Here is a 23,131-nt window from a genome sequence, read left to right on the forward strand (position 1 = left end):
ATTGTGTCTCCTTGGCTGACCCCTTTCTTTACAGGTATCTTTCTACTTTTCTTGTGGAGAATTAAGGTAGCTGTGGAATCTCAGTAGATATTTTCCAAGATATTTACGTAAGCCTCCTGTATTCCTTGATTACGTAATGTCTCTGACTGCTGGTACCTGTACTGAATCAAGTGCCTTTTCGTAATCTATGAAAGCCATATAGAGAGGCTGATTGTACTCTGCAGATTTCTCGATTACCTGATTGATGACATGGATGTGATCCATTGTACAGTACCCCTTCCTGAAGCCAGCGTGTTCTCTTGGTTGACTGAAGTGTTGCCCTTATTCTATTGGAAATTATCTTGGTGAAAATTTCATACAATACAGGAAGTAAGCTAATGAGTCTAATTTTTCAGTTCTTTAACGTCTCCCTTTTTGTGAATTACTATAAGTTTGGCATTCTTCCAGTTCTCTGGAACCATTGAAGTCGTGAGACATTTCGTATAAAGGGCCGCAAGCTTTTCAGCATGATGCCTCCTCCGCCTTTGATTAAATCGGCTGTTATTTCATCTTCTCCTGCCGCTTTACCCCGTATTTCATGTCTTGTAAGGCCCTTCTAACTTCATCGCTAGTCACAGAAGAAGCCTCTGTAACCTGTTCATTACTACTTCGAATGGAGGTAGATTATATATATGACAAAATGTGGAAGGGTAGGCAATTCAGATCACCTCTCTCAAAATTCGTTCACGCAATGACACGCACGGATACCTTAAATGGGAGGCGATAAGTTCAACGTCGTCTTAAGACATGTTCAAAAGTGACTTGTTTTGCGGATTGATCAGCCATGTCTAGTACATATTTTCTATCTAACACCTTAATCTCTTTAGACTCGGAATATGTTTTGGAGTTGGCCCCTTACACCGGGTTTTTCAGCGAACACTTACAATTTCTTTTTAATTTACTCTAGTAGCTAGCACAATTCTAGTCCATGAGCTGGTCTACTCAGAGAGGTGGACATTGCTTGCAAAAAAAAAATTTAAATGCATAACCGGCTAATTACCAAAAATTAACTAATTAAATTAATTACTCTATGGCACATACTGCAATTTACAAATTCTATTCTCAGCAGCATGACACCAGTTGAAATACTAATTCGCTAACTTTGCGGAGAAATGCATTCGCGTTCCAGTTAGTTTTGTGCTTCAATGCATAAAACGACGTTTTGTTAAGAAAGTAAGTGGAACGACACTGTATTTTTACCGCACGTTTAACGGCGCATATCTCATGAATGGTGTCATCCATACAATTATTTTCAAGTGGATATGCCTTGAAGTCCCACCCGCTAGAATTTGCAAATTGTGATGCGTGCCATAAGGTAATTAGTTAAAAACCTCATTAGTGAACATTTTGTTCATTAGTCAACTATGCCATTTCATTTTTTTTTTTTGTGCAAGTAATGACCGCCTCTTCGACTAGACTAGCTCATGGACTAGAACTCTGCCACCTGCCACAGGCGATCTTGAAAATTTTTTGCAAATGTTCGCTGAAACAACCTGTATATATGCCCCACGCGGATAAACGAACGAGTAGCTTAATACGCGAAAGCAAATTCTACCGTCCAATAATTCGCCGACGCACTGCAGCACCGGAAGCGGGAAATGAGAGCTGGACAGCCGCGCATAGCGTGCGTATCTGAGATCAGCCGGAAGTAACGCCCTAGTGCACTGCGTACGTACAGTCGTCGAAAACCAACAGTATCGTCTCTTCTGAAGTCCCTACATGTTGTTCCACATCAGGAAAGGCAGGATTCTGGGTACGGCAGCGGTAACGGCAACGACCCGGGTACGCTGCCCCTCCTTAAGATAAGAAAAGAAAAATTTAACTCTAGGGTTTTACGTGGCAAAACCAAGATGTGATTAAGAGGCACTCCGTATATGGTGGAGGGACTTCGTGTTGACTACCTGGAGTTCAACGTGCACATAAACCTAAGCACACGAGCGTTCTTTTGCGTTTCGCTCCCATCGAGATGCGGCCGCCCTGGGCGGGTTTGAACCCGTGACCTCGAGCTCAGCAGCGCCACGTCATAGCCACTAAACTACTGCGGAAGTTTCCTTACCAAAAAATAAAAACAGCGGGCAAGCAGCACAAACAAGAAGAATGCGAATACATGCACAGCGTTTGGATCGTGATTCAGCCTCAACAAAAACGAAAAAGCGCTAAACCAAATTATCGTTAGCACTGGGGCGTGCATTCTTTTTCCTTCCGTTATACATTAATTTTTTTCTCATGATATCCTTCCCTGTTCTCTTGCTTCTCTTTTAAAATCTACTAGCACTTACCTTTTTCTGCGTGCCGCCTACGCGCTGCTGTTTATGGTAAGACCGATTGTCCTTAATGAACACAATCTGATCCTACCTTTATCTACATTCGGTGTAGTTGATTCATTTCTGCCAGCGCTGGCTCATCCTAAGTGTGCTTGAAATGAAGCGAATGGGGAAAAACCTTGAACACACATGCACACGCGGTCGTTATTTCGTACTCCATGCCGAATAAGCTTAAGCAGTAAGAATGCACGGCAGCAGCGCCGGAACAGAGAGAGAAAGGCACAGGAGATGGAGGTCGCACCTCTCCTCCATTTCCTCATTGTGCCCCTCATGACTTCGGAATGACTGTTCCTGCAGATTCGCGATCCAGACATCCCAGTGGCTGGTTAAATGGCCCTTTCGCCCTATTTTCCAAGCCACCAAGCAAACGTGAAACATGAAAGTGAACATGAAAACGCAAGCGCGCAATTATTCTGGTTAGTTTCTTCGTTGCACGCGTTTCATACCGGCCCAATTTTAGGTGAAAAGACAGAAGCAGCCAATGAAATGATACTGCGGTTGTCCGTACACATGTGGCGCTGCCGGCTGAACATCGCTAAAGGAAATCGGTAGTGTGTTTTCTCAAGGGCGATAACTGTGTGACCTTGCAACGTCCAGGAACATGTCATGAAGCATTCAAGTGCTTCCACGTTCAAAGCTCGCAAGATAATGGTTGAGACATACGCCGCGCTTTCACGCGTATTAGCCGCACTAAAGAAACTCAAGAAGCTTCGAGATACATTTCGCGTGCGACTTAGCTGCGAAATTCCTGCGTAGTTCGGCTTCACAGCAGTGTGACGTACTCCCCCGCGGAAAGTGGATAATGAGGTCGTCAGAAAATTTTTTGAAGAAATGCTGCTTCTGTGACTGCCTTGAGTGAAAACAGGATGATCGACACTCACGCCATTACACCATGCAGCAAATAGCCCCTGAAAGCCAATGCGCAACGCTGTTGTCAAAATGTGCTAGATACATGCAAAGGCGAGTTGCTGACCCGCATATACGGTACACGCTGTCGCTGCTTTGTCCAATGCGACGAAGTGTTCAATATGAGCCATAGTTTGCCGTGCTCACGTCTAAAAGTCATCTCCCGCGAAACGAACGATGTAGATCATCTCGTGTACCATTGGAATGGCATGTCATGCTGCCAACACGTGTGTGACAGAAACATTCTCATATGGGCGGAGAATCTTACTTCATCTTGGAGAGGACGGCTTCCGAAAGCAGAACGAGCCTCGACTTTATTCGAAATATTTCAAAACGTTTTCCTCTCTGAATTTGGCGATAAGTGCATCTACGGTGCCACGACCAATAACGTAAAACACGACCCCGGGTCTGTATGAATTTTTGAGCCTCCAATGCCCTTCCGCAAAGAAAGGGTTGTATAACGGAATATGCGATAGCGGAAACATACAGTGGGGTAGTGTTGAGCGCTTTAGTTTTCGTCGAGGAATACGATGCATGATGAAAGTTCATTTTAACGCGATAGCGTTAAGGAGCTCGTGTCGCAGAAAAGCCGGTGTCGTCGGCGTCGGTGTCGGCGTCCGCGGCGTTGGCCGTGAGCGATAAATCACGGCAGGCACTTCATAAATAAAAAGCAACTTCCAAGATGGGCTGGGTGGGAATCGAACCAGGGTCTCCGGAGTGTGAGACGGAGACGTTACCACTGAGCCACGAGTTCGATGCTTCAAAGCGGTACAAAAGCGCCTCTAGTGAACGCGGTGTTGCCTTAGAAACGAGCTGTTTCTAAGGCTCAGGCGTGCGTCGCTTGCTCAGGCACACATTTCGTTGTCGCGCCGACCGCTGCATTGCTCGACGCTCACCGCGTCCGATGCGGGGCGCGTAGTCGCTGCGCCGTAGCCCATTGTCTTACACCCCTTGGCGGGTCGACGGGAACGCTGTCGCGTTCCACTCTTGAAGGCGAAGCTTAAGCGTCCTCCAATTTTTTATGTTAATCGTCGCTGTTTACTGAATGTCACTGCGATATTACTTTATAACACCTGTGAATTTTGTGAAGTGCATGTTAAACACGCAAACACAAACGCACACACATTCATTAATTAGATAACTCGGTGGTCTTGCATTCCAAACACCCTCATCTGCAGTAGTTCCAGGCGACTCTTAGTAGTAAATAAAAATGGTAATAATATAGTGCCTTCTCAAAGGAAAAAAAAAAAGAACCTGGTAGCCATAAGCACTACCACAGCTATACCATCGAGCTGTCGGCTGGTCTGCCAAATTAACACGGTTAGAATAAAATACTTTGGGTTGAGTTTTTACGTGTCGAGGTTAAAATTGGTTCATAGAAGCTGTCGTAGGTGATAGCCATATATATATATATATATATATATATATATATATATATATATTGGCCACATGGAGTCGTGTCCAATGGCCACTGAAGCCTTTGAAGGCGCACGTTTTTCTTGCGTTCCGTTCCCGTGGGAGTGCGAAAATTGAATTCTATACCTCGTCAACCATCGCGGTGGGACAAAACTGTTTCTCCAGACGAGCATCAGACAACCATTGATAAGCTATACAAACAGCATTTTGCTTCTCTATCCCCCTCCCAACAAGTCCGTTTGAGGCAACTCGCGACTCTTTCTAACTTATGTCTTGCCAAACGACACACTTTTCTTCTTTATCTACCAGGTCAGGGCAAATGTTCCAGCACACGTCACTTGAGTCTGTCCTCGCGTTCAGAGTGAACGACAGATTATTATCGACATCGTCCCAATTAATTTTAAACCTGAATCCCTAAAGGGAACATTTCAGTACTACCTCACTGATTCCCAATTAAGCAAGGTTAGTCTGGGATGCTCTTTTGAACTTCATGTTTTATCTTGCCATTTATTACGCCTTTTATTATGCCACGTATAGCATTGCTCGAATAAAGCTATATATTTATCTAATGAATCCCAATTAGTCTATGGCTGGGGATTGAGATGGACCAACAAAATGTTTGTATGTAATAAAAGACACTGTCAGTGAATATATGATATGAAATGATCACTCATCATTCATTCCCTTCCCGTATACACCTTTGCTGATGCTTTCGCAAGATCTTCCGGTTTAATTTTTCATGCGATTCTTTGGAAACTTCAGCCACATTGACGTCTCCGTCTAACCTCTTTCGCGCCAACCTGGGTCACTGGGAATGTGCCATTGGGCATGTGCCGTTCTTCAATAAAAATTAAAAGAAAAAGGGAGAAGAAGAATGCGCGAGAAGGAAGTGCGGCCACTCCACATGTGTCGTCAAGCTCTCTAATAAACACTCTGCCCTTGTAAATATTATAGCTCTGTCTCGTTACTTCCATCGCTATCTGAATCAATAAGACGCTGATCATAAGAAATATTGCACATCGCATTAACGTTGCCAATCATTTCCAAAAGCGGGATGCACCGCCAACTTTCTATAAATAGGCGTTTGCAACAACGATAAAAACACACCGCCAACAACAATAAAACTATCCGCACGGAGTACTCCCTTAAAGCCCTTTATACGTCATTTCACGTCATCTTACGTTCGCATATTTCAAATTTATTATTATTTAGAGCTGTGCAGTTCGGCCACAGCCACACAGAAATTTGTAATGCACTCCGCAAATTTATATACGTATCAAGCCGGATACGTTGCAAGGGGTTCTATCTCCCTACAGAGATATTGCCCTATGTTCTTTCAATCTATTTTTTGAAAAGCTTGCTATATCTTCTCAATAATAGGTTTATTAACGTGCTTCACTTCAGTTTAATTAATTTAATTTCTCATTTATTTGCCTCACGTAATTTCTCCGTTGTGCGGTCGATCCCCGTCGCGGGTACGAGTGCCACGTTCGAAAGGACTCAAGGTCAATAATGTTCCAAGGCAGCCGCAGTCGTGCACCTTGTCTCGAATAACACTGACCACGAAAAAACGCGGACGTCTACGCAACCAGTCTCGACTACATGCCGGAAAGACAACGCCGAGGGGCGCTGAAGGCGGGGCTGTACGGAGACACAGAAATTGCACCGCGTTCGATATATTTTAGCACGCAAATAACGGGTGTGGACTGCTTCCCCTCTCTCTCCCTCTTTTACCCCGCGCAATGTGCCACCTGCATATCTCGTGTTATACATTCGTGCATCGATCGATGACGACAGGACTCGTCGTCCGTGCGACCAGTCTTTTTGTTTCGCGGGCATGGTGGTTCCGGGAAATGTCAGAACCCGAACAGTCTGAGCTCAGCGACGGCCGCTCCCATGAATACGGTGGAGGAGGGAGAGGAGGAGAGGGCTGAATTTTTTATGAAGCGAAAACCTGCACACTTTTCTTTGTCGGGGATCATCTGTTAGCGCGCGTGTTGTAATAATAGGGGGTCTTGGCAGTGCTTGGCCCATTCGCTTGATTAGAAGTCATGCGGCGAGCGCGCGTCGCATATAGTGTTACCAGTGGCACGAAAACGAGAAAGAAGTAAGGCTGTTCAGAAAACGACGGTCGCACTGCGGAATGTTGATTCTAAACGCACGTTGACTTGTGTATGAAGCACGCAGTTAATGTTTTCACTGTTGAAGTCTACAATGGCTATTAAGATCATCCGTTTTCAACGCTTATTCCACGTGCGACACAGACTAAATCGTGCAACTCTATATCTCTGACTGTTTGGCGGCACGAGAAACAGCCCTCATTCAGCTCGGCAATCTTTTGCCTTAGGAGGAACTGACGTAGAAAATAATCAGAGCAGGTCGAGCTCTGTCTCTCTTAAACGACCGCTCGTTTCGAGCACCCACATCGTTTATACGCCGGGCTTCGCGGCTGGCCGTTCTACGAAAGTGTCAGCTCGGGCGTTTCGAAGGAGCCATTTCACCTGCGGTACCATTGTCACAGATTACCTCGCATATTGGATGGTCACTTAAGCGATTGCTGCACTTTTAGTCTCTCCTGAAGCTAAAGACATATTATTATTCTTCAACTATAGAAGAGAGCGCGCACTCGTCTGTGCGTGATTCATGGACGCTTTCCGATATTAACGACCTCGGCCAGGAATATTTCTATTTTAATACGGCAAGGCCGATATGCGGTTAACGTCACGGTAACATTTTTCACTACGTGCTAGACTCCCCCTTCGAGTCTCAAGTCTATCAGTCTCAGGGCAACTTGTCTTCAAAAGCATCAAACTTCTAAAACAGTCTTTCTCGTGCGGTCCTGGTGACATTCCACCTGCTTTGATTAAGAGTTACGGGGTCTTGCTTGCTCCAGTGTTTACTTGTATTTTTAATTCTGCTTTAAAGACGAATAAACACATTCCCAAGGGCTTGGAAAACAGCGCGGGTCGCTCCTGTCTTTGTGTCAGGGGTAAAAACTGCTGCGTTTATCTACAGGTCTATTTCTATCCTATGCGCAGCATCTAAATTATTCGAGTCAACTCTGCACTGAATAATTACATCCTCTATTAAAAATACTATTATTCCTGAACAGCATGGTCATGTATCGGGACGCTCCACAACTACTAACCTCGTTAGCTACATGATGCACGCCTCTCAAGCAGTATATAAAAGAAAGGACAGCTGGATGTCACGTATTTTGACCTCAGTAAGGCATTTGATTGTTGTATGCCGTAAAATACTCCTTCCAAAGTTGAAACAACTTGATCTGCACCACTCTATCAGAGCGCTGATAAGAAGCTACCTAGGCGACCGGTACTGGTATACGTTAGCGTAAATGGTCATTCGTCAGAACTTTATGCGGTTACAAGTGGAGTTCCTCAAGGGTCTGCCATGCGCCTTCTTTTCTCGCTGTTTAAAAACGTCGTTTCGGCAGTCATTAAAAACTCCACCACCTGGGCCATTGGTAAGTTTACATAAGAGCGTATGCCTTCCAGTTACGCCTCCGTCGTTTGGGGCGGCACTTGTAGGTAAAATTGTGAATTTCTTGAAAGTGTGCCAAAAAAAATTTCCCATCTATATTTAAACATTGATTCTGTCGAAAGCTTACCATCTCCATACAACCAACACAGGCTCTCACGTTACCTACCCTCACCTGTAGACGCAACAAATCGGATGTTCTTTTGCTCCACAAATTAATACATGGAAGAACCTGCTGCTCGCACTTGCTTTCTAATGTGCGCTTTTACATTCTACAGAAAAGCACAAGGAAACAGCGCGCCTTTCAGCCTTCAGATTTTTGTGACCCTCTAACTAGAGTGCAGGCGGCATATAACGCCCATTCAGAGTGCCTGGATATCTTCATGCCTAATTTAATATTTTTCTGAAAGGAGTTGCAGAGGTATTTCAATAACTGAGCAAAAACTCTCATATCGGTTGTCCATTCCATCATTCTGTAAACCTTTGGCCTGTTTCTGCACTTTTGCTTTGTATTCTCTTCGTGTACACATTTTATGCTGTTAAAATTTGTATTCGCGAAATTATCATTATTTTCTTTATGTGTGCGCCCGTGTGCGAGCTTGCGTTGTTCTTCATCTGTATTGTTTTGCCGAGTGCGCCAGCACCAAGACTTTCGAAGTTGTTCCTGAGAACTTTAATAAACACCTTTGATTGATTGATTGTGTTCCTGGCCCTCTTCTCTTCCTGCTGTTCATAAATGACATTTCGTCAGCAATTCGACTCTCTTCGTTTCTTCTATATGCTGGCAACTCAAGGTTATTTAAGACTGTCAACAAAGCTCACGACTGCGTTGACTTCCAAAAAAGGCATTTTTTTCACTCTCAAACTGGTGCAGAAACAATATATTACTCTTAAATGCTTCCAAAACTATGGTAAAAAGTTATACCCTGAAAACACACCCCGTGCGATTTCCGTACGCTTTTCGGGATGCTCTACCGCCCAGGGTCGATGAAATTAAAGATATTGGTGTGCTTCGACAAAACGCTAAGGATCTCTTCACACGCTGAATATGCGAAGCAACGTGTCCTCCGCGCTCTTGGCGTTGTTTGCCGTATATATCGCATGATTTCCACGCCCGTGCTGCCTTTGCGAAGTTGTATTGTACTGCGTGCCTTCCACTACTAGAGTACGTCTCTGTAGTTAGAAGGCGGGAACGTTTTGGGGCGGAACGTGTCCAAAGTAAATTCATATCTGTTTTAAAGCACCGCATTTTCCGTTCTGGCGACTATAGTCTAGCCCTCTCATATATACTTCAACTCACACCTCTAAAATCAAGATGTATTAAATCAGACAGTCTGTTTATCTATAAGCTAGTCCATGACATTATACAATGCCCAAAGCTTCTTGGTCATGCGCAACTTTCCCTGCCGCAAAAGTATACCAGAGAAGGCAACAATCCGCATATCCTGTCTGGCCTTGTTGCATTAAAGACTGTCCTATGGCTCGACTCCGAAAAAAAAAAAGATGTAATAAGTATTCTACCCATTCATCGACACATCTCAGAGTTCATTTCCTGTGCTTTCTATAAATGTAGATAATCATGTGGTATAATTGACTCCTTTTCACGCCCGCCTCCTCATTTTCTGTATATATTTGCTTCTCTATCTCACTTGTTTTTGTGTACCACATTTGTCTTCTCTGTACATTTTGCCTCGCGTATTGCTTTTTAAGTGCACCAGTACGAAGGCTCCATAGCTGTTCATGGGCACTGTTTTTAAGCATTTGATTGTTTGTTTGTTTAATTAAGAACATGTAAAAGACAGAGAGAGAGAAGGGAAGACGGAAATGCAGGGAGGTTAACCAGACTGAGTCCAGTTTGCTACCCTACACGTGGGGAGGGGAATGGGGAGTGAAAGAGAAGAACATGTAAGGTAAAACTATTCAATCAGCGACTTACTTGCACGCACTGTTACGCGTTGCCATCACTTGCTTTGCCTCCTTTCTTTCTCCTCGTTTATATGCGATCATATGTGTAGCGTAGCAAATGAAACACGCGTCTGGTAAAACACTGACTTTCAAACACTTTTTAAGAGCATCTCCGTTTTATTCCTGACGTTTTCCCGCCTGTTATCTTAAATGTATTGTTAGTTCCTTTAGCGCTGCCAAAATTTCGTGTGCGCCTCCCCCATAACAGCTACGTGGGGAACAGCGCGCTACTGTGCGACGTTTATGTATACCGGGCCTCCGATACGCTCAAGTTATAGCGTAATAATGACTTCTGCGAAAGCCTACAGGGCGGATGGGCTTTTATCAAAGAATGTTTTGTCGTCCATCGCGTAGCAGTAAAGCGCCTAAGGGCGTTTATTGTAGCGTTCATTCGTTCGGTCATAATTTAGGGGTATTGCCATCGTGCATTGATGTCCTTTGAGAACAATTCCCATAGACTAAAATTATGTGCACGAAAATCTGTTACGCTGCTCTCGTTTGTACCGTTCGTATCGCGCACATGTGGCGAGGCGCATGACAAAAATTGGAGGACGCTTAAGCTTCGCCTTCAAGAGTGGAACGCGACAGCGTTCCCGTCGACCCGCCAAGGGGTGTAAGACAATGGGCTACGGCGCAGCGACTACGCGCCCCGCATCGGACGCGGTGAGCGTCGAGCAACACAGCGTTCGGCGCGACAACGAAATGTGCGCCTGAGCAAGCGACGCACGCCTGAGCCTTAGAAACAGCTCGTTTCTAAGGCAACACCGCGTTCACTAGAGGCGCTTTTGTACCGCTTTGAAGCATCGAATCCACATGGTATTCGTTTTTTACCACCTGAACACGATTTTGAACAGATGGATGTCATCTTTTTACTTGGAATGCACGCAGTCTGGCGTAGTCTGTTGGCATATAGACATTGTGACGTTAAAGGCCGATCTGTGTATGAATATTTTGTGGAAATGGTGGCGAAGGTACGTGACGTGTACAAGACGAATGACTGTGATGAAGCTGTGGTGTCAATGCTTGATACGTTGACACATATAAAACGAGTGTGATCTATGATCACAAATTCTTTTGAAGCTTGTAGCCAAGCTGGAAATAAAGAAAAAAAGAACTCGTGGCTCAGTGGTAACGTCTCCGTCTCACACCCCGGAGACCCTGGTTCGATTCCCACCCAGCCCATCTTGCAAGTTGTTTTTTATTCATGAAGTGCCTGCTGAGATTTATCGCTCACGGCCAACGTCGCCGACGACACCGGCTTTTCTGCGACACGAGCTCCTTAACGCTGTCGCGTTAATACGCTCACGGTCAGCCGCGCGGCGTCCCAGTGCTTTCAAAAGACACAAGGATACGAAGGCTGAACGAATTCGCTTTTCTCAGACCGCGTATCTCAACAACTACCACCTCCGTGGTTGATGTCTCCCACAAGCCAGCCGAGTGTTGGCTTTTCTCAGAAGGGAGCAATACGACTATTGAGGTGCGCTGTCTTTCGCGCATTGATGCGTGAACATTCACACATGGAAGGTGCGCAATCGTAGATCTGCAGCTGCAAGCAATTTAGTACATTTTCGATGACTTACCAATAGGCCGCGCTAGCTGTTTGCGCATAAATACAGCTACAATGCGCTTGAAGAGGCGCTGTGATGCTGTTGTGCAAGACGGACGTAAATTAAGGGCATCGTCTTTGAAGTGACAAGAAATAAAGAACCGAAGTACTATACGCTTTTACGATCCATAACATCTGCAGTGCCACCGTTACCGGTGCTGGGCGATGGGTTACTTAAGAAAAACACAGCAAGCCACCGGAAACGTAGGACAAATTAGTGACGTACGCAGGATATATAGCATACATATCAGGCACTCCAAAACCAAAGAGGGGGCTGACAGGTGGAGTAGCACGTGGTACAAAGGCAACGGCCATCGTTTCTATAGGAGGACCTGCCGTCGCCAAAGGCGAAGATGGGTCCTCCTATCGAAACGTTGGCCAGCCTTTCTGAGGCACCTTATCCTTGTTTATAACGTTTATACCATATCAGGCACTACGTAAGTCGGTTTGTGGAAAGTAATATCGATAACTGTAACCAACGGTTTCATCTGAGCTAGTGGTTCATCATTACTTTTTCTTTTGTTTTGGGGGTGCGGGGGGGACTTGCTTGTCTGGAACCATACATATTGCCAAGACGTAATTATGCAATATCGCTTCTTAATTAGGCTGACAGGTAGTTTGATTTATGTGAGAATCGTTAAGTGAGAATTTTTTTTCATATGTGCGTACATTCGCCTTCATCCCTGATGAATATTTCCTGTGCCTTAAATAAAGATTTCAGCTGCTAGTCAGCCAAGTGTCGTGTTGCCTCCTCCATGTCATGTCTGAAAATTTAGGTTGTACGTTACAGTATTCGACAAATAGAATTGCATTTCAACCTTTTTCTGTACTAAGAGAGGAGCAAAAAAACAGTTTTCTCAATATTTTCTTTCAGTCACTTGGAAATAAGCGTAATAGTGTTCAAAACATCCATAGCATTGACTTGTATGAAAACATCTACCTTTCCTTCCTTCCTTTTTCGTCCTCCTCCTCTACCTTTCTGAAGGAAGTAAAAGAAAAGGGACACGCACATTATATCTATATGGGTTTAACACCTTTGACGTTTGTTTCACTAGTGTCATACGTGATAAAGGGACCAACATATGTCGCTAATATTTAAGACATATGCTATTTGTGAAGAAGCAGAGCACATTTCACGTTCTTTAGAGAGGCCATCATAATGATGAATAACGGAGATTTACGAACAGTTGACAAGCACATGTAGAAAGAGTTAATAAAAGAATTGGGGACGCAGTCCACCTCGGACGACTCCACCGTCAGCTCATTTTTACAAATAAAGTTTATTCCTCCACCTAGGATGGAAGCCCACAAGACCAGAAAAATTGCACTAGAGCAGTACAGAAGACAACGTTAGGCTCGTTAGCCCGATAACGTTGCCGCCAAATTACGAAGACGAGCCTGAAACGCACCCGTGTAGTGGACTTCTCTGTACGTCTTGCGCGCAGTGAGACAAAGCAAAAATTGAAAGTGCGATTTGTTTGATAGCGACTTTTTTTTCCCTACACAGAATGTCCTGAATGGGTTTGCTTTTCCAGAGTTACCTATCAAATATTACGCTAACACGTGTATACAAGAAACACTACGTATATCAACCCTTCGTTTTATTCAGATCGGAAGCCGCGCTTCGCTTCCAATGGGTGCTCATATATAATGCGAGCTAGTCTACCGCCGCAAGCTAGCGGAAACGCTTACTTTCGATCACGCGCGAGCAAATTAATAGCTCGGCTAGGCAATTGATAGGAGAAATGGACAAGCATACCATACCTGGCGCTGAATCGGTCGATCCGAACTTCGAGAGCGTTGGGCGCGCCGCGGATATCCAATGTGACGACGCTGGCGTCATCGTTCGACAAAGACGCGCTCACCGAAGCCGCGCATACGCGCATGTAGCACCGCTTTCTGCAGGAGAAAGCGTCGCCGGCGCATGACAAGCCACAATTTCCAGATTAGTCTACGACTATCCTAGCCACGCCGCATCTGAGTGAACGAACGCGCGCGCACGAAGTCTCCGAGTTGGCGTCGCTTTGACAACTGGCTTCCCCGCGTGGAAACACCTGTCGCAGGCGCTTGGGCAGGGGTCACGTGACTCGACTGGCGGCTTCCCATTGGCCTGCCGCAATTAAAGGGAGGACCGGGGGCGAGTGCGTAGAGCGTGTTTCGCCCGGCTTTTGCCGTCATCGGGATCGCTGCGTGGCATGGCACGCGCTCGTGCAAGCACGCGATTTGAAAGGGAGGGGGGAAGGTTTTTGAACGGAGCGCCGGGGATGGGAGGCAGCTTTGAAACCAAAGTTGCAGGGGAGGCTTTGCGCAGAACGAGGGGTCCGTAGCTCGTGTGCACGCTCTTTATGAGATCTGTGTACATTGCTTGAATTGCGAGGCGCGAAACAGGGACCGGTGAATAAATGAATCTGGCGTCCTCGTTTGCTTCGGTGAGGCCTCAGAACCAGCGGTTGATGCAAGCCATGCTTAACAACGTTTCTGACCTTTAGAGTGAGAGTGCTGATCGATATAGACGCTCAATTTTATCATTCAGCGCTTCTTTTTTTCTCACTTTCTTTTTGCATTTTCTCTCTTTCTTTTTTTCATTCTTTCTTTGGAAAGGAACATAAGAATACGAATATTGAACATCCAAACGCAGACGCATATATTTAGGCTAGGGATGTTTATTTTGGTATAATCTGGTACGACGCCAGTACTGATAGGTGCAAAAAAAAAAAAAAATTATGACCAAGACAACTAGACCATCAGTTTTAAACACAAGGTCATTAATTGTCATCAAAAAGGAAAGAAAAAAGAAAGAAAGAAAAACCTGCACGACTAGCCTCTCAACATATTCAGAGGCTACTCGCAAACAAGCTTTCCCAGAATCAATGCCTTATGACTAGCTTTCCAAAAACGCTAAATAAACTGTAGCGGAAGAAAGATTAGAAGTTGTGAAAGGAAATACGCTCAAGGACTTGTGCGCTGTAGATACATCTGAAAAAACCGTTTCAAGGAATATATCTCTGGTTGTGGCATAATTAAGAGATAACTGCTAGGTGATTACGTACACTACAAAAATAACTAAATGACAGACTATAAGCAAAAATATGTGCCTGTCGGGTAGGCTTTCACCGCGAAACCGTAAATAAAAAGCTTGCATTACTAATTTCGTTTGAGCAATTGCTTAAAAAAGTGTTGTCGGTGTCTCACTTCCGGTAATTTGCGATAGTTTGCTTAGCAGACAGAGAACAACAGCCAGACTTTAAGAGTCTGTGGTTGAGAAATAATTCGTTAGTTTCGATATTCGAAAATACCAAATAGTTTATTTTCATACGAATAGTTAGTGCGTAATATTCGATTCGTATTTGAAACTTTGAATATTCGGCTGCCCTTAATACAGATGTTTCTACAAAAGCGAACGGAGCTTTGATGCGAAAATATGTGTTATACAGAGGCTAGCTTTTTTTTTATTTTCTAAGAACATGATAATTCATAAACTACATCATGTTACATCATCACTTCCCGCTAACTTGTGGACAGTACCCATATATGCAAGCAACTCAATTAAAATACGGTAGCAGTAAACAAACATATGGGTCGTGGTTCGCAGACTAAAGAAAGAAGAGCATATTTGTTTTGCGCATTACCAGAAATCATACTAAGCTGATAATCGTAGTTTAATTTTTTCTCTAAAAAGAAACATTAATGTGCATTATTCATATACAGTATACAATATACATTAATACATCAATACGAAACTCCATGTTCACTTCGATGTGACTGGTGTGCTAGTTTTTGCAACGCTATGACAGATAAGTATAGATGAACACTATGATTAAGCATAGATCATGTATATAAATTTGTGACAATCGTTATATATGCGTGCATTGACGGTATATGGCCCACTGTGCCAGTATTCCTAGATTAATTCTGACAGACAGCATTCACAGGGACCGTGATGATCACACGTAAACAGACTTTTCTCACAAGTGCGGTGGAAGTTTTCAGCATGAAATAGCATTATTTCAGCTCGAGCAAATTGTGAAAAACTGAACAATAATCAAAAACCAGGTGAGCAATAACGTTGCGATAAAATAAAAACGACACATTGGCAAACTGCGAAGCAGAATAAGAATTTTGCGATGAAGAGATCAAAAATTAAATTGGGGAATGAAATTGGTAAATGTGGGTACGCGTAATATGAAGTGTCTAAACAAAACACGGCGTTTTGAACGTTTTGCTCAAAAGCACGCTATGGCAGCGGTGGGATTCGAACCCACGCCTCCTGAGAGACTGGTGCCTAAAACCAGCGCCTTAGACCACTCGGCCACGCTACCGACGGATAATCGGCGCACTATACGGAGGTTAGGAACATAGCAAAAGGCATGAACCTCTTTAACCTTCATTTGTTTTTTGCTAAACAATAAATTTAGACTGAAAGATAATTCGCAGTACAGACAAAGCTTTTATCTCCTATTTTATATTAAAAAAAGGTGGTATCCAGGCGCGTACTGCTGTTTCGCAGACACCAATATGGTTGCCGGTTGTTTACTTCGTCCACGTGAGTGGCCGCCGGGTTTATGAGGCGCGTATGTAAATGGTTATAACTGCGATCATTTCATGAAATACGCTTGAAGAGTGCAAGAAAATGTCTCTTTCGGAAAGTAGAAAGAAAATGTTCCAATATTCGCTTTCTCAGATAGAAACCTGCATTAAAAATGGTACGTTCGGCAGGGCGCTCGCACATTTCTGTGTAGTTTTCAAGCTGCAGCCGTCTACGAAGAACGATCTCAAAGAGGCATTCTTGCTCGCAGTAGGTGAGATTATCACCGTCGTAAACCTTTCTGTTGAGAACTGAGTAAAGGAGCCGCGATCTCGTGTTTTGCCGTTCGTTTACAGGTAAACACACCGATAAATTGGAAGCCGAGGAAAGATGGACCGAACTGTTCGATTGCTACGAAGAACTTCTGAAAGCATATTACTCGTGTGAAGAGCTACACCATTCGCTGGGAGCATTGTTGTTAAGGTGAGCGACTTCTTAAGAAATGTCGACGTCCTTAGCTGGCTAGCACAGTGTTCATGCTTCATGCTTGTTGTGTTCGTCTTTCGTCTTGCTCGTGTTACTTTGACGGGAGGGCTGACGGAAGAAGCGATGGGCCTGATTTTGTCTGTGCAAAATCTGTTGCTTCGTAAGCGCTTGTGTTCTGTTCTTGCCAATGACATTTAGTACATTCTTGCGACTTGTCGAAAACGACTCAAGGACATCCGCAACGCTATTGTGTGATAATATTTTCATTTTGGTAAGCTTGCTTGTATAGTCCTTGAAAGGGGGTTTCTGGCAGTCACAAGGAATTCGCATCAGGCCACAAGCAAACAGCTTCACTACTTAGTCAGTGCTGCTAATGCAAGTGCAAACGCATTATCGAACTTCGTCATGCATAAACGCATTTAGGTTTCTTTTTTTTTTTTCGAGTACATATAAGCATTTGTTTTATACCTGCTTAACCTGCCCACCTACTCAAGTGATTTTTCAATGTGCGCCAAGCCCACTGGTGCTACCATATCTTGAAACCTTGGCAGTGTTGCACCTGTAATAGGCTGATCTTCCAGTGTGAAATAAGCATTCACTTAAGGTGCTTCTCCTTGAATTTCCCTGTACTGCTTTTATTTGCTAAAGCACCGCAAGGTTCTAAGATGAAAAGCTAGGCAAGTTGCTACAAATTCACATTGGTGAGGCTAGTGTGAATTAACGGGCAGAAATAGAACAGAAGCGCATACGTCCATTTCTGTTCTACTTTCTTTTGTCATTATCATAATGAACCTACCACAGTTCAAACTTAAAAATTTCTTGGAGTGTTATTCAAAAGAGTAATGTAGAACTTAATCACACAAACCTGCTTTAGTCTAAATTGCAAGCATGACTTCCTTATATGTTGGAATGATAGATGCAACAGCTCCTGTTCTACTGTGATGTACTGCTGAAGTCTATGTTTTGTGGATCAAAATAAGCAGCCTCAGTACTCTAGAACCAGCTGACGCAATGCCCATACTAATTTAGCCATGTTTTCATGGAGTTGCTCCATGTACAGTTATATGTCTGAAATTCATGCTGCTTTGAACACACTTATTCACAGGTTTTCTTTATTCCATGAAATGTGCTACATCAAACAACTCCTGCAGGCACGGCCACATAAAAGCGGCAGCATGCAGTATACGGAAGGCACTGGAGATCAACCCAAACTTCACAGCTGCTCGTCAGAGCTTGGATGGACTGAGGACGTTGCTCATAGAACGCTGGCACTTCCGGATGTTGAATGACTTGTCAAGAAATGAAGCTTTTCACGATGCCATCACAGCTGCTGTCCAGAAGGGTCACAAGAATGTGCTCGATATTGGAGCAGGAACTGGCTTATTAAGGTTTGTGAACCTTTAAATGCATAGAGTGTGAGTGTGATCTCCAGCGCTGCATTTTGAAAGCAAGCATTTTCTTTATATGGGCACCAACTGCCATTTGTGGTAAGGGATAAACTTCATGATTGTGAGATCGTGTTAGGTTGCTTGCATGGCATTCATTGTAAAAGAGCTCTCCACTCCACAAACATGTGGCCAGAATCTCATTAATGGGCCAGAATATTTATCGACATTAATATGCTTGGTATGCCGGTGAACGAAACGAGTGGCTTGGTTCAGAGGGCACCATTGCTGCACGGCTCAAATGAATCGCAGGATGCAGTACCTTGAAATGCAGGCAAATTGAACCAATGCAACTTCTTCAGCTATCATTGTGTGAAAAATTTGTGTGCATTGAACAGGACTTATCTATTATGTCACATCCTCTGACTTGCTCATGGCACCATTTGTGGTGGCTCTGAAACTGTGGAATTATGAGCAGGAGGTTCTGAGCTTGACAGCTGGCTGTGGTGGCTGCCTTCTGCCTGGAGTGGAATGCAAGAAGTGCTTACTATCACACTTTCGGTGCACATTAAAGGTGCCTATAGGGGATCAAAATTAATTCAGAGCCGTCCACTATGCTTTCTGTCATAGTCTGTGTGTTGTGTTGGGACATTAAATCTTCTCAGTGTACTCCAATCATTCATGGCATGTTGAACTGTATCATTACTGTGCAAGTTCCTCTGCTGATCTGTCACTAGTGCCACAGGTGATCTTTGGAAATGAGCAGGCAAAATTACACTAAAGGCCCTCTGAGGGCCATACACATCGTTAGTTAACCTTGTTTTCCATCTTTTAATGTTTGCATGCATGTGTCATTTGGCATTGCTAGAGCATAAACGTAATTTCATGTGCTGAAGTTTTCATGTGTTAAACTGTGTGACACTTCACTTGTGAAAGATTTGTCTGAAGTGTGCCGACTTCAGGTTGAGCTGCCATGTCTTTCCACTTTCTTGCTAGCTAGTAGTGCGTGCTGCTGACACACAGTGAGCTATGTGGCATGTAGGGGCGCAGCCAGGGAGGGCACACCGGGCACGTGCCTCCCCCTCCTAAAATTTCTTTGTACTAGCATGCAGCCTCCCTAGAGCCCCCTCTCCTCCCCCCCTCCCATCCGCCTGTTCTCTGAAAAAAAGTTCCTGGCTACTCCACTGGTGACATGCAACTGGACCATTCTCATCAGATTTCTAACCTCTCCGATCCCATTGTGGATACTGAAGTCACAATAGATGCGGCATACGGAGCAGGCTGAAATAGCTTTTGATGGTTTTAGAGCGAGTATGAATAATGATATGCACACTTGTGGTTGCAACAACTCAATGTAACCTAATTTCTTCTATGGTCAGCAGCCTTTCGGTCTTGCACGTATGAACACATACGTGCGAACTAGTGGTCGCTATGAAAGGAAAACTCAGTGTTACCAAAGAACAAAGTTTGCATTTGTAGGCTTCTTTTCATGCTCTTTAGGCGAGTGTTCCATTTCTGAATGTTTCACACCACCATTTCTTGCAGCTTATTTGCCCTCTCTGCAGGTGCAGACAGGGTGTACTCATGTGAAATGTCCTCGACTTCATGTGAAATTGCACGCACTGTATTTGAGGAGAATGACTTTGGCACGAAAGCCTGCATAATTAATAAGCACTCCACAGAGCTTGCCATTCCTGGTGACCTTGGTGAGCGGTAAGAGTTGTTATGCATGCTTATTGTCATGTTTCTGCTAAGTGTAATGCGCTTTATAGAGAAAAACAAACAACCTTTTGCTTACTTGAAATTTCGTATGAAAGTATTACGGAATGCAGTTACCTTGGCATTTTGCAGCTGCATTTTTTAGACTTTACCAACACCTTGTTGCTAAGTTTCCTGTCTTTTTTACATAACTTAAGGCTTAAACATTAACCATATGCATGCAATATTCAAGTGATGGTAAAGTGACAAGTTTGGCTGTTACAGAAGCTATTCTGACTCTGTTGCTTGTCATGTCACCGGTTTTTGACCAGCCAGAAATTTTCGCTTCTTGCTTGAACATCTGTGTACTACATGCCGCCCCCTTGATATCACAACAGAAGTTACTGCTGTGGCTAAAAGTAAAACTATTAAAAACTAAATAATGTTTGCAGATCAGGTAATACAGTTCAAGGCAGTAATATAAGAGCTCCACTGCAGTCCATGCATTATTTAGTGTTTGCATTTTTTGTGAGCATATGATTGTGTTCATTCGAGCAACAATGGAAGTTTTTTCAACTTTTATTTTTTTTGCAATGTCGCACATCACAATGCAACAGCATGATTGGGCCCATATGTTGCGTTGATTGGATATATTTGCATGCAGTTGACTCCTTGCTATCATTATACTTAGATGCAACTGTGGACCGGTCTGTGATTTTCACAGACCGAATAATCAAGCATGTCCGAATTTTTGGAGTCCGAAAAATCAGTCAGCGACTGTACATAGCCTGCAAAAAGGTTGATGAGCGAGCATAGTAAAGTTTGTTCTTTTTTTTTCTTTGAAGAGACCAAGTTTCTTCAAGGTGTTTATCTGTATTGATGAATGAAAAGGCGGGTTAGGGATGAGAAAATTGGAGATATATTGAAGCAAAAATATTTACAAAGTCAAATGCGAAGCTTGCAGAGCAACAGAGATGATAAACAAACAAGTAAACAGTGCCTTACTCTTCTACTTTTTCCGAGTGAGAGCCTAGGACAATTGTCACTACAAACGACAAACTGAGTCTCATCGTTTGACGACCGAGTGGTTACGGTCCAGACTAGTGATACTTCATACGGAGTCTTACTGATCTATCAATCAGCTTAGTGATTACAGCCTGGTAATGAATGAAATGGGTTCCTACAGCTTTAAAGTGCATTCCAGTAGACAAATAAAAGGGGGTGGCAGCAACTGCTGGCCCACCCTGACATTGCACTAGCCAGTGAGGTAACAAGTAAATTTTAGCCGCCACCTACTGGGTTGTGCCTAATCTTGTTAGCAGAGTTGTTAGACCTTAAGTGAGCATTTGGCACTCTTTCGCATCGTACCTCTCTCTCTCTCTCCTATTCCTAGTTGCATGGGTGCCTCCAATTTTCGTCGTCACGCTTGTGCTAAAATTGTCCGAGGGCTCATTGTCATAGATACCTAGGATGCCAGAAGTGACATGCGCACCGGCATTATACAAGCACTTTGTCAAAGCAGCGTTTTTGTCATGTTCAACGTTGTAATTTCATGAGGTCTCTTTGAGCATTCGACGACTGGTATGTTCTCCATTTGGGAATTCTTGGCAACGTCTATGTGCAGGTCGGGAGACACACAGGATTTGTTCTTGCCATTGTGCATACTTTGCCATAAGTAGTTCGACATAACAAAAGGAAGGGCAGTGAGTGAAGTCATTGCCCCACCTTTGGCGACGGTGGTATCACTCCCATTTTCATGGGCGGGGGTCAGTAGGTAATTACACCTGCAATCGAGTGCTGCATGTACCGTCAGTTACTGTACAGAGTGCACACGCTGCATGCTCAAGAGATGAGCAGCCTACACTCATGATCAAGTATTCACTTATTCTGTCAACCTATGCCGTTGACAGTGCCAAGTTCAACAGTGGTTGCATTAAAAACAACGCTAAAAATGTTTAAAAAACTTTTTTGTTCAGTGGATAAACCCTTGTTTATGTATTCCCACACTGAAAACAGTGATCAATGAGTGAGCAATTGCATGCTGCCATGGCATGCAGTATGTTTCTGGCGTGCATGCTATGCAGCATGCACATAAAGAACAAATAGGAACTTGTAAATGAGCAACCCTGCTGTCTGCTAATGCCTCTTCATTGCTCTTCTGAAGGCCTCATCTGTCTGTATGAATAATAAACTGTTCTATATACATTACGGTGACTCTTGCCTCTCCATCTGTTGCAATAACCTGCAGACCTATGACCAGAGCTTCTTGCTTCATACTTGGTTTTCAGCACCATATGAGGCGAGTGTATTACTGTGGCTCTGTCTCATTGTTGAGAATGTCTTCATAGTTCAGTTTGTCAAGTAGGCAGGTGCTTTTGCAGCAGCAAAAGTTATGGCATAGAAATCTACTTGCTCCTCATCGTCGTGCGTCCAAGATGGCCAACCAGTAGCCTTAGTTGTGGTACATGAAGTTGTAGCATCAGTTGCCATCCTGTTGCAAACTTGTAAGGTAACATATTGCAGGGACTTTTCACATGCTGAATGAAATTAGTGCTTTCAGGTTGACTGCATCACTACCAAGATCATAGCTGCAGAGTTGAGCATGGTTGCAAGCCATCTGCCATTCTGAATTTATATGATAGTCTTTCCATCCTGTGTTTATATGCTGGCTAAAGAATGAAAAATAAGTCTTTTGAAACTGCACTTTTACACCGAAATACCCTCGAGTGGGAGGTGTGGGCACAACCTGGTACTCTTGCTATCAGCAGGGTCCTTCAATACTTTTCATCTGCTCATGAAACTTCCACATAGCGCTATGGGAGAGCTTCATGTGGTGCGCACAGTGGATGCACCATGCCGCTGGCGCAAGTAGGTGGACTGGAGCAGACGCCGAGCGGGCACCACAGGTGTTCTATGCGTATCCTCGCTATTGCGCAAGGATCGAGTGCCTGTGTCAGCATGTGAATGTTGTCGACGCAATGTGCAAATCGCCGCCCTGTTTCTGTACAGTGTTCAAAAAGTGCAAACAATGCCTTGTTTCATTTCCGGGTTCAACAGCATTCACGGTAGCAGCTTAATTCATAATTCAAATTTTACAGTTGGACCACTCCATCATTAGAAACTGACTACAGAGCAAGTTCACGTTGCACTTTTATGTAATTGCATGTAAAAACACCTGCATTTCCAAATAGCAAAGGTCACCAACCGATTAACTAACTAAAAAATAGGTAATTACTGAACTAACAAAGCTAGCCAGCTGATTACTAGACTAATTACCAATTGC

The 23,131-nt window shown here is 43.9% G+C and overlaps 2 protein-coding genes and 1 non-coding gene across 5 annotated transcripts in view; 1 reads left to right on the forward strand and 2 right to left on the reverse strand.

The window, feature by feature from the left end:
- The window catches only part of gogo (thrombospondin-1 like protein golden goal), a 95,511-nt gene extending 81,739 nt beyond the window's left edge, over window positions 1–13,772 (reverse strand). The window contains exon 1 of the mRNA XM_075688210.1: window positions 13,519–13,772. The gene's annotated coding sequence lies outside the window, so the exon portion shown is untranslated. The remainder of the gene's footprint in view (window positions 1–13,518) is intronic.
- Window positions 13,773–15,991: 2,219 nt separating this feature from the next.
- Window positions 15,992–16,073, reverse strand: TRNAL-UAG (transfer RNA leucine (anticodon UAG)). The gene has a single exon. It is a non-coding gene; the product is annotated as a tRNA-Leu (tRNA).
- A 186-nt stretch (window positions 16,074–16,259) lies between these two features.
- The window catches only part of LOC142578713 (protein arginine N-methyltransferase 9-like), a 37,813-nt gene continuing 30,941 nt past the window's right edge, over window positions 16,260–23,131 (forward strand). The window contains exons 1-4 of one of the 3 annotated variants that reach the window (XM_075688211.1): window positions 16,261–16,553; window positions 16,636–16,762; window positions 17,917–18,153; window positions 19,696–19,863. In XM_075688211.1, coding sequence (XP_075544326.1) covers window positions 16,385–16,553; window positions 16,636–16,762; window positions 17,917–18,153; window positions 19,696–19,863 — 701 coding nt within the window. In that variant the 5' untranslated portion in view covers window positions 16,261–16,384. Of the gene's footprint in view, window positions 16,554–16,635; window positions 16,763–17,870; window positions 18,154–19,695; window positions 19,864–23,131 lie in introns of all 3 variants that reach the window. The other 2 variants (XM_075688214.1, XM_075688212.1) reach the window with 2 other exon arrangements.

The sequence above is a fragment of the Dermacentor variabilis genome, chromosome 4 (assembly GCF_050947875.1).
Source record: "Dermacentor variabilis isolate Ectoservices chromosome 4, ASM5094787v1, whole genome shotgun sequence".
NCBI lineage: Eukaryota > Metazoa > Arthropoda > Arachnida > Ixodida > Ixodidae > Dermacentor > Dermacentor variabilis.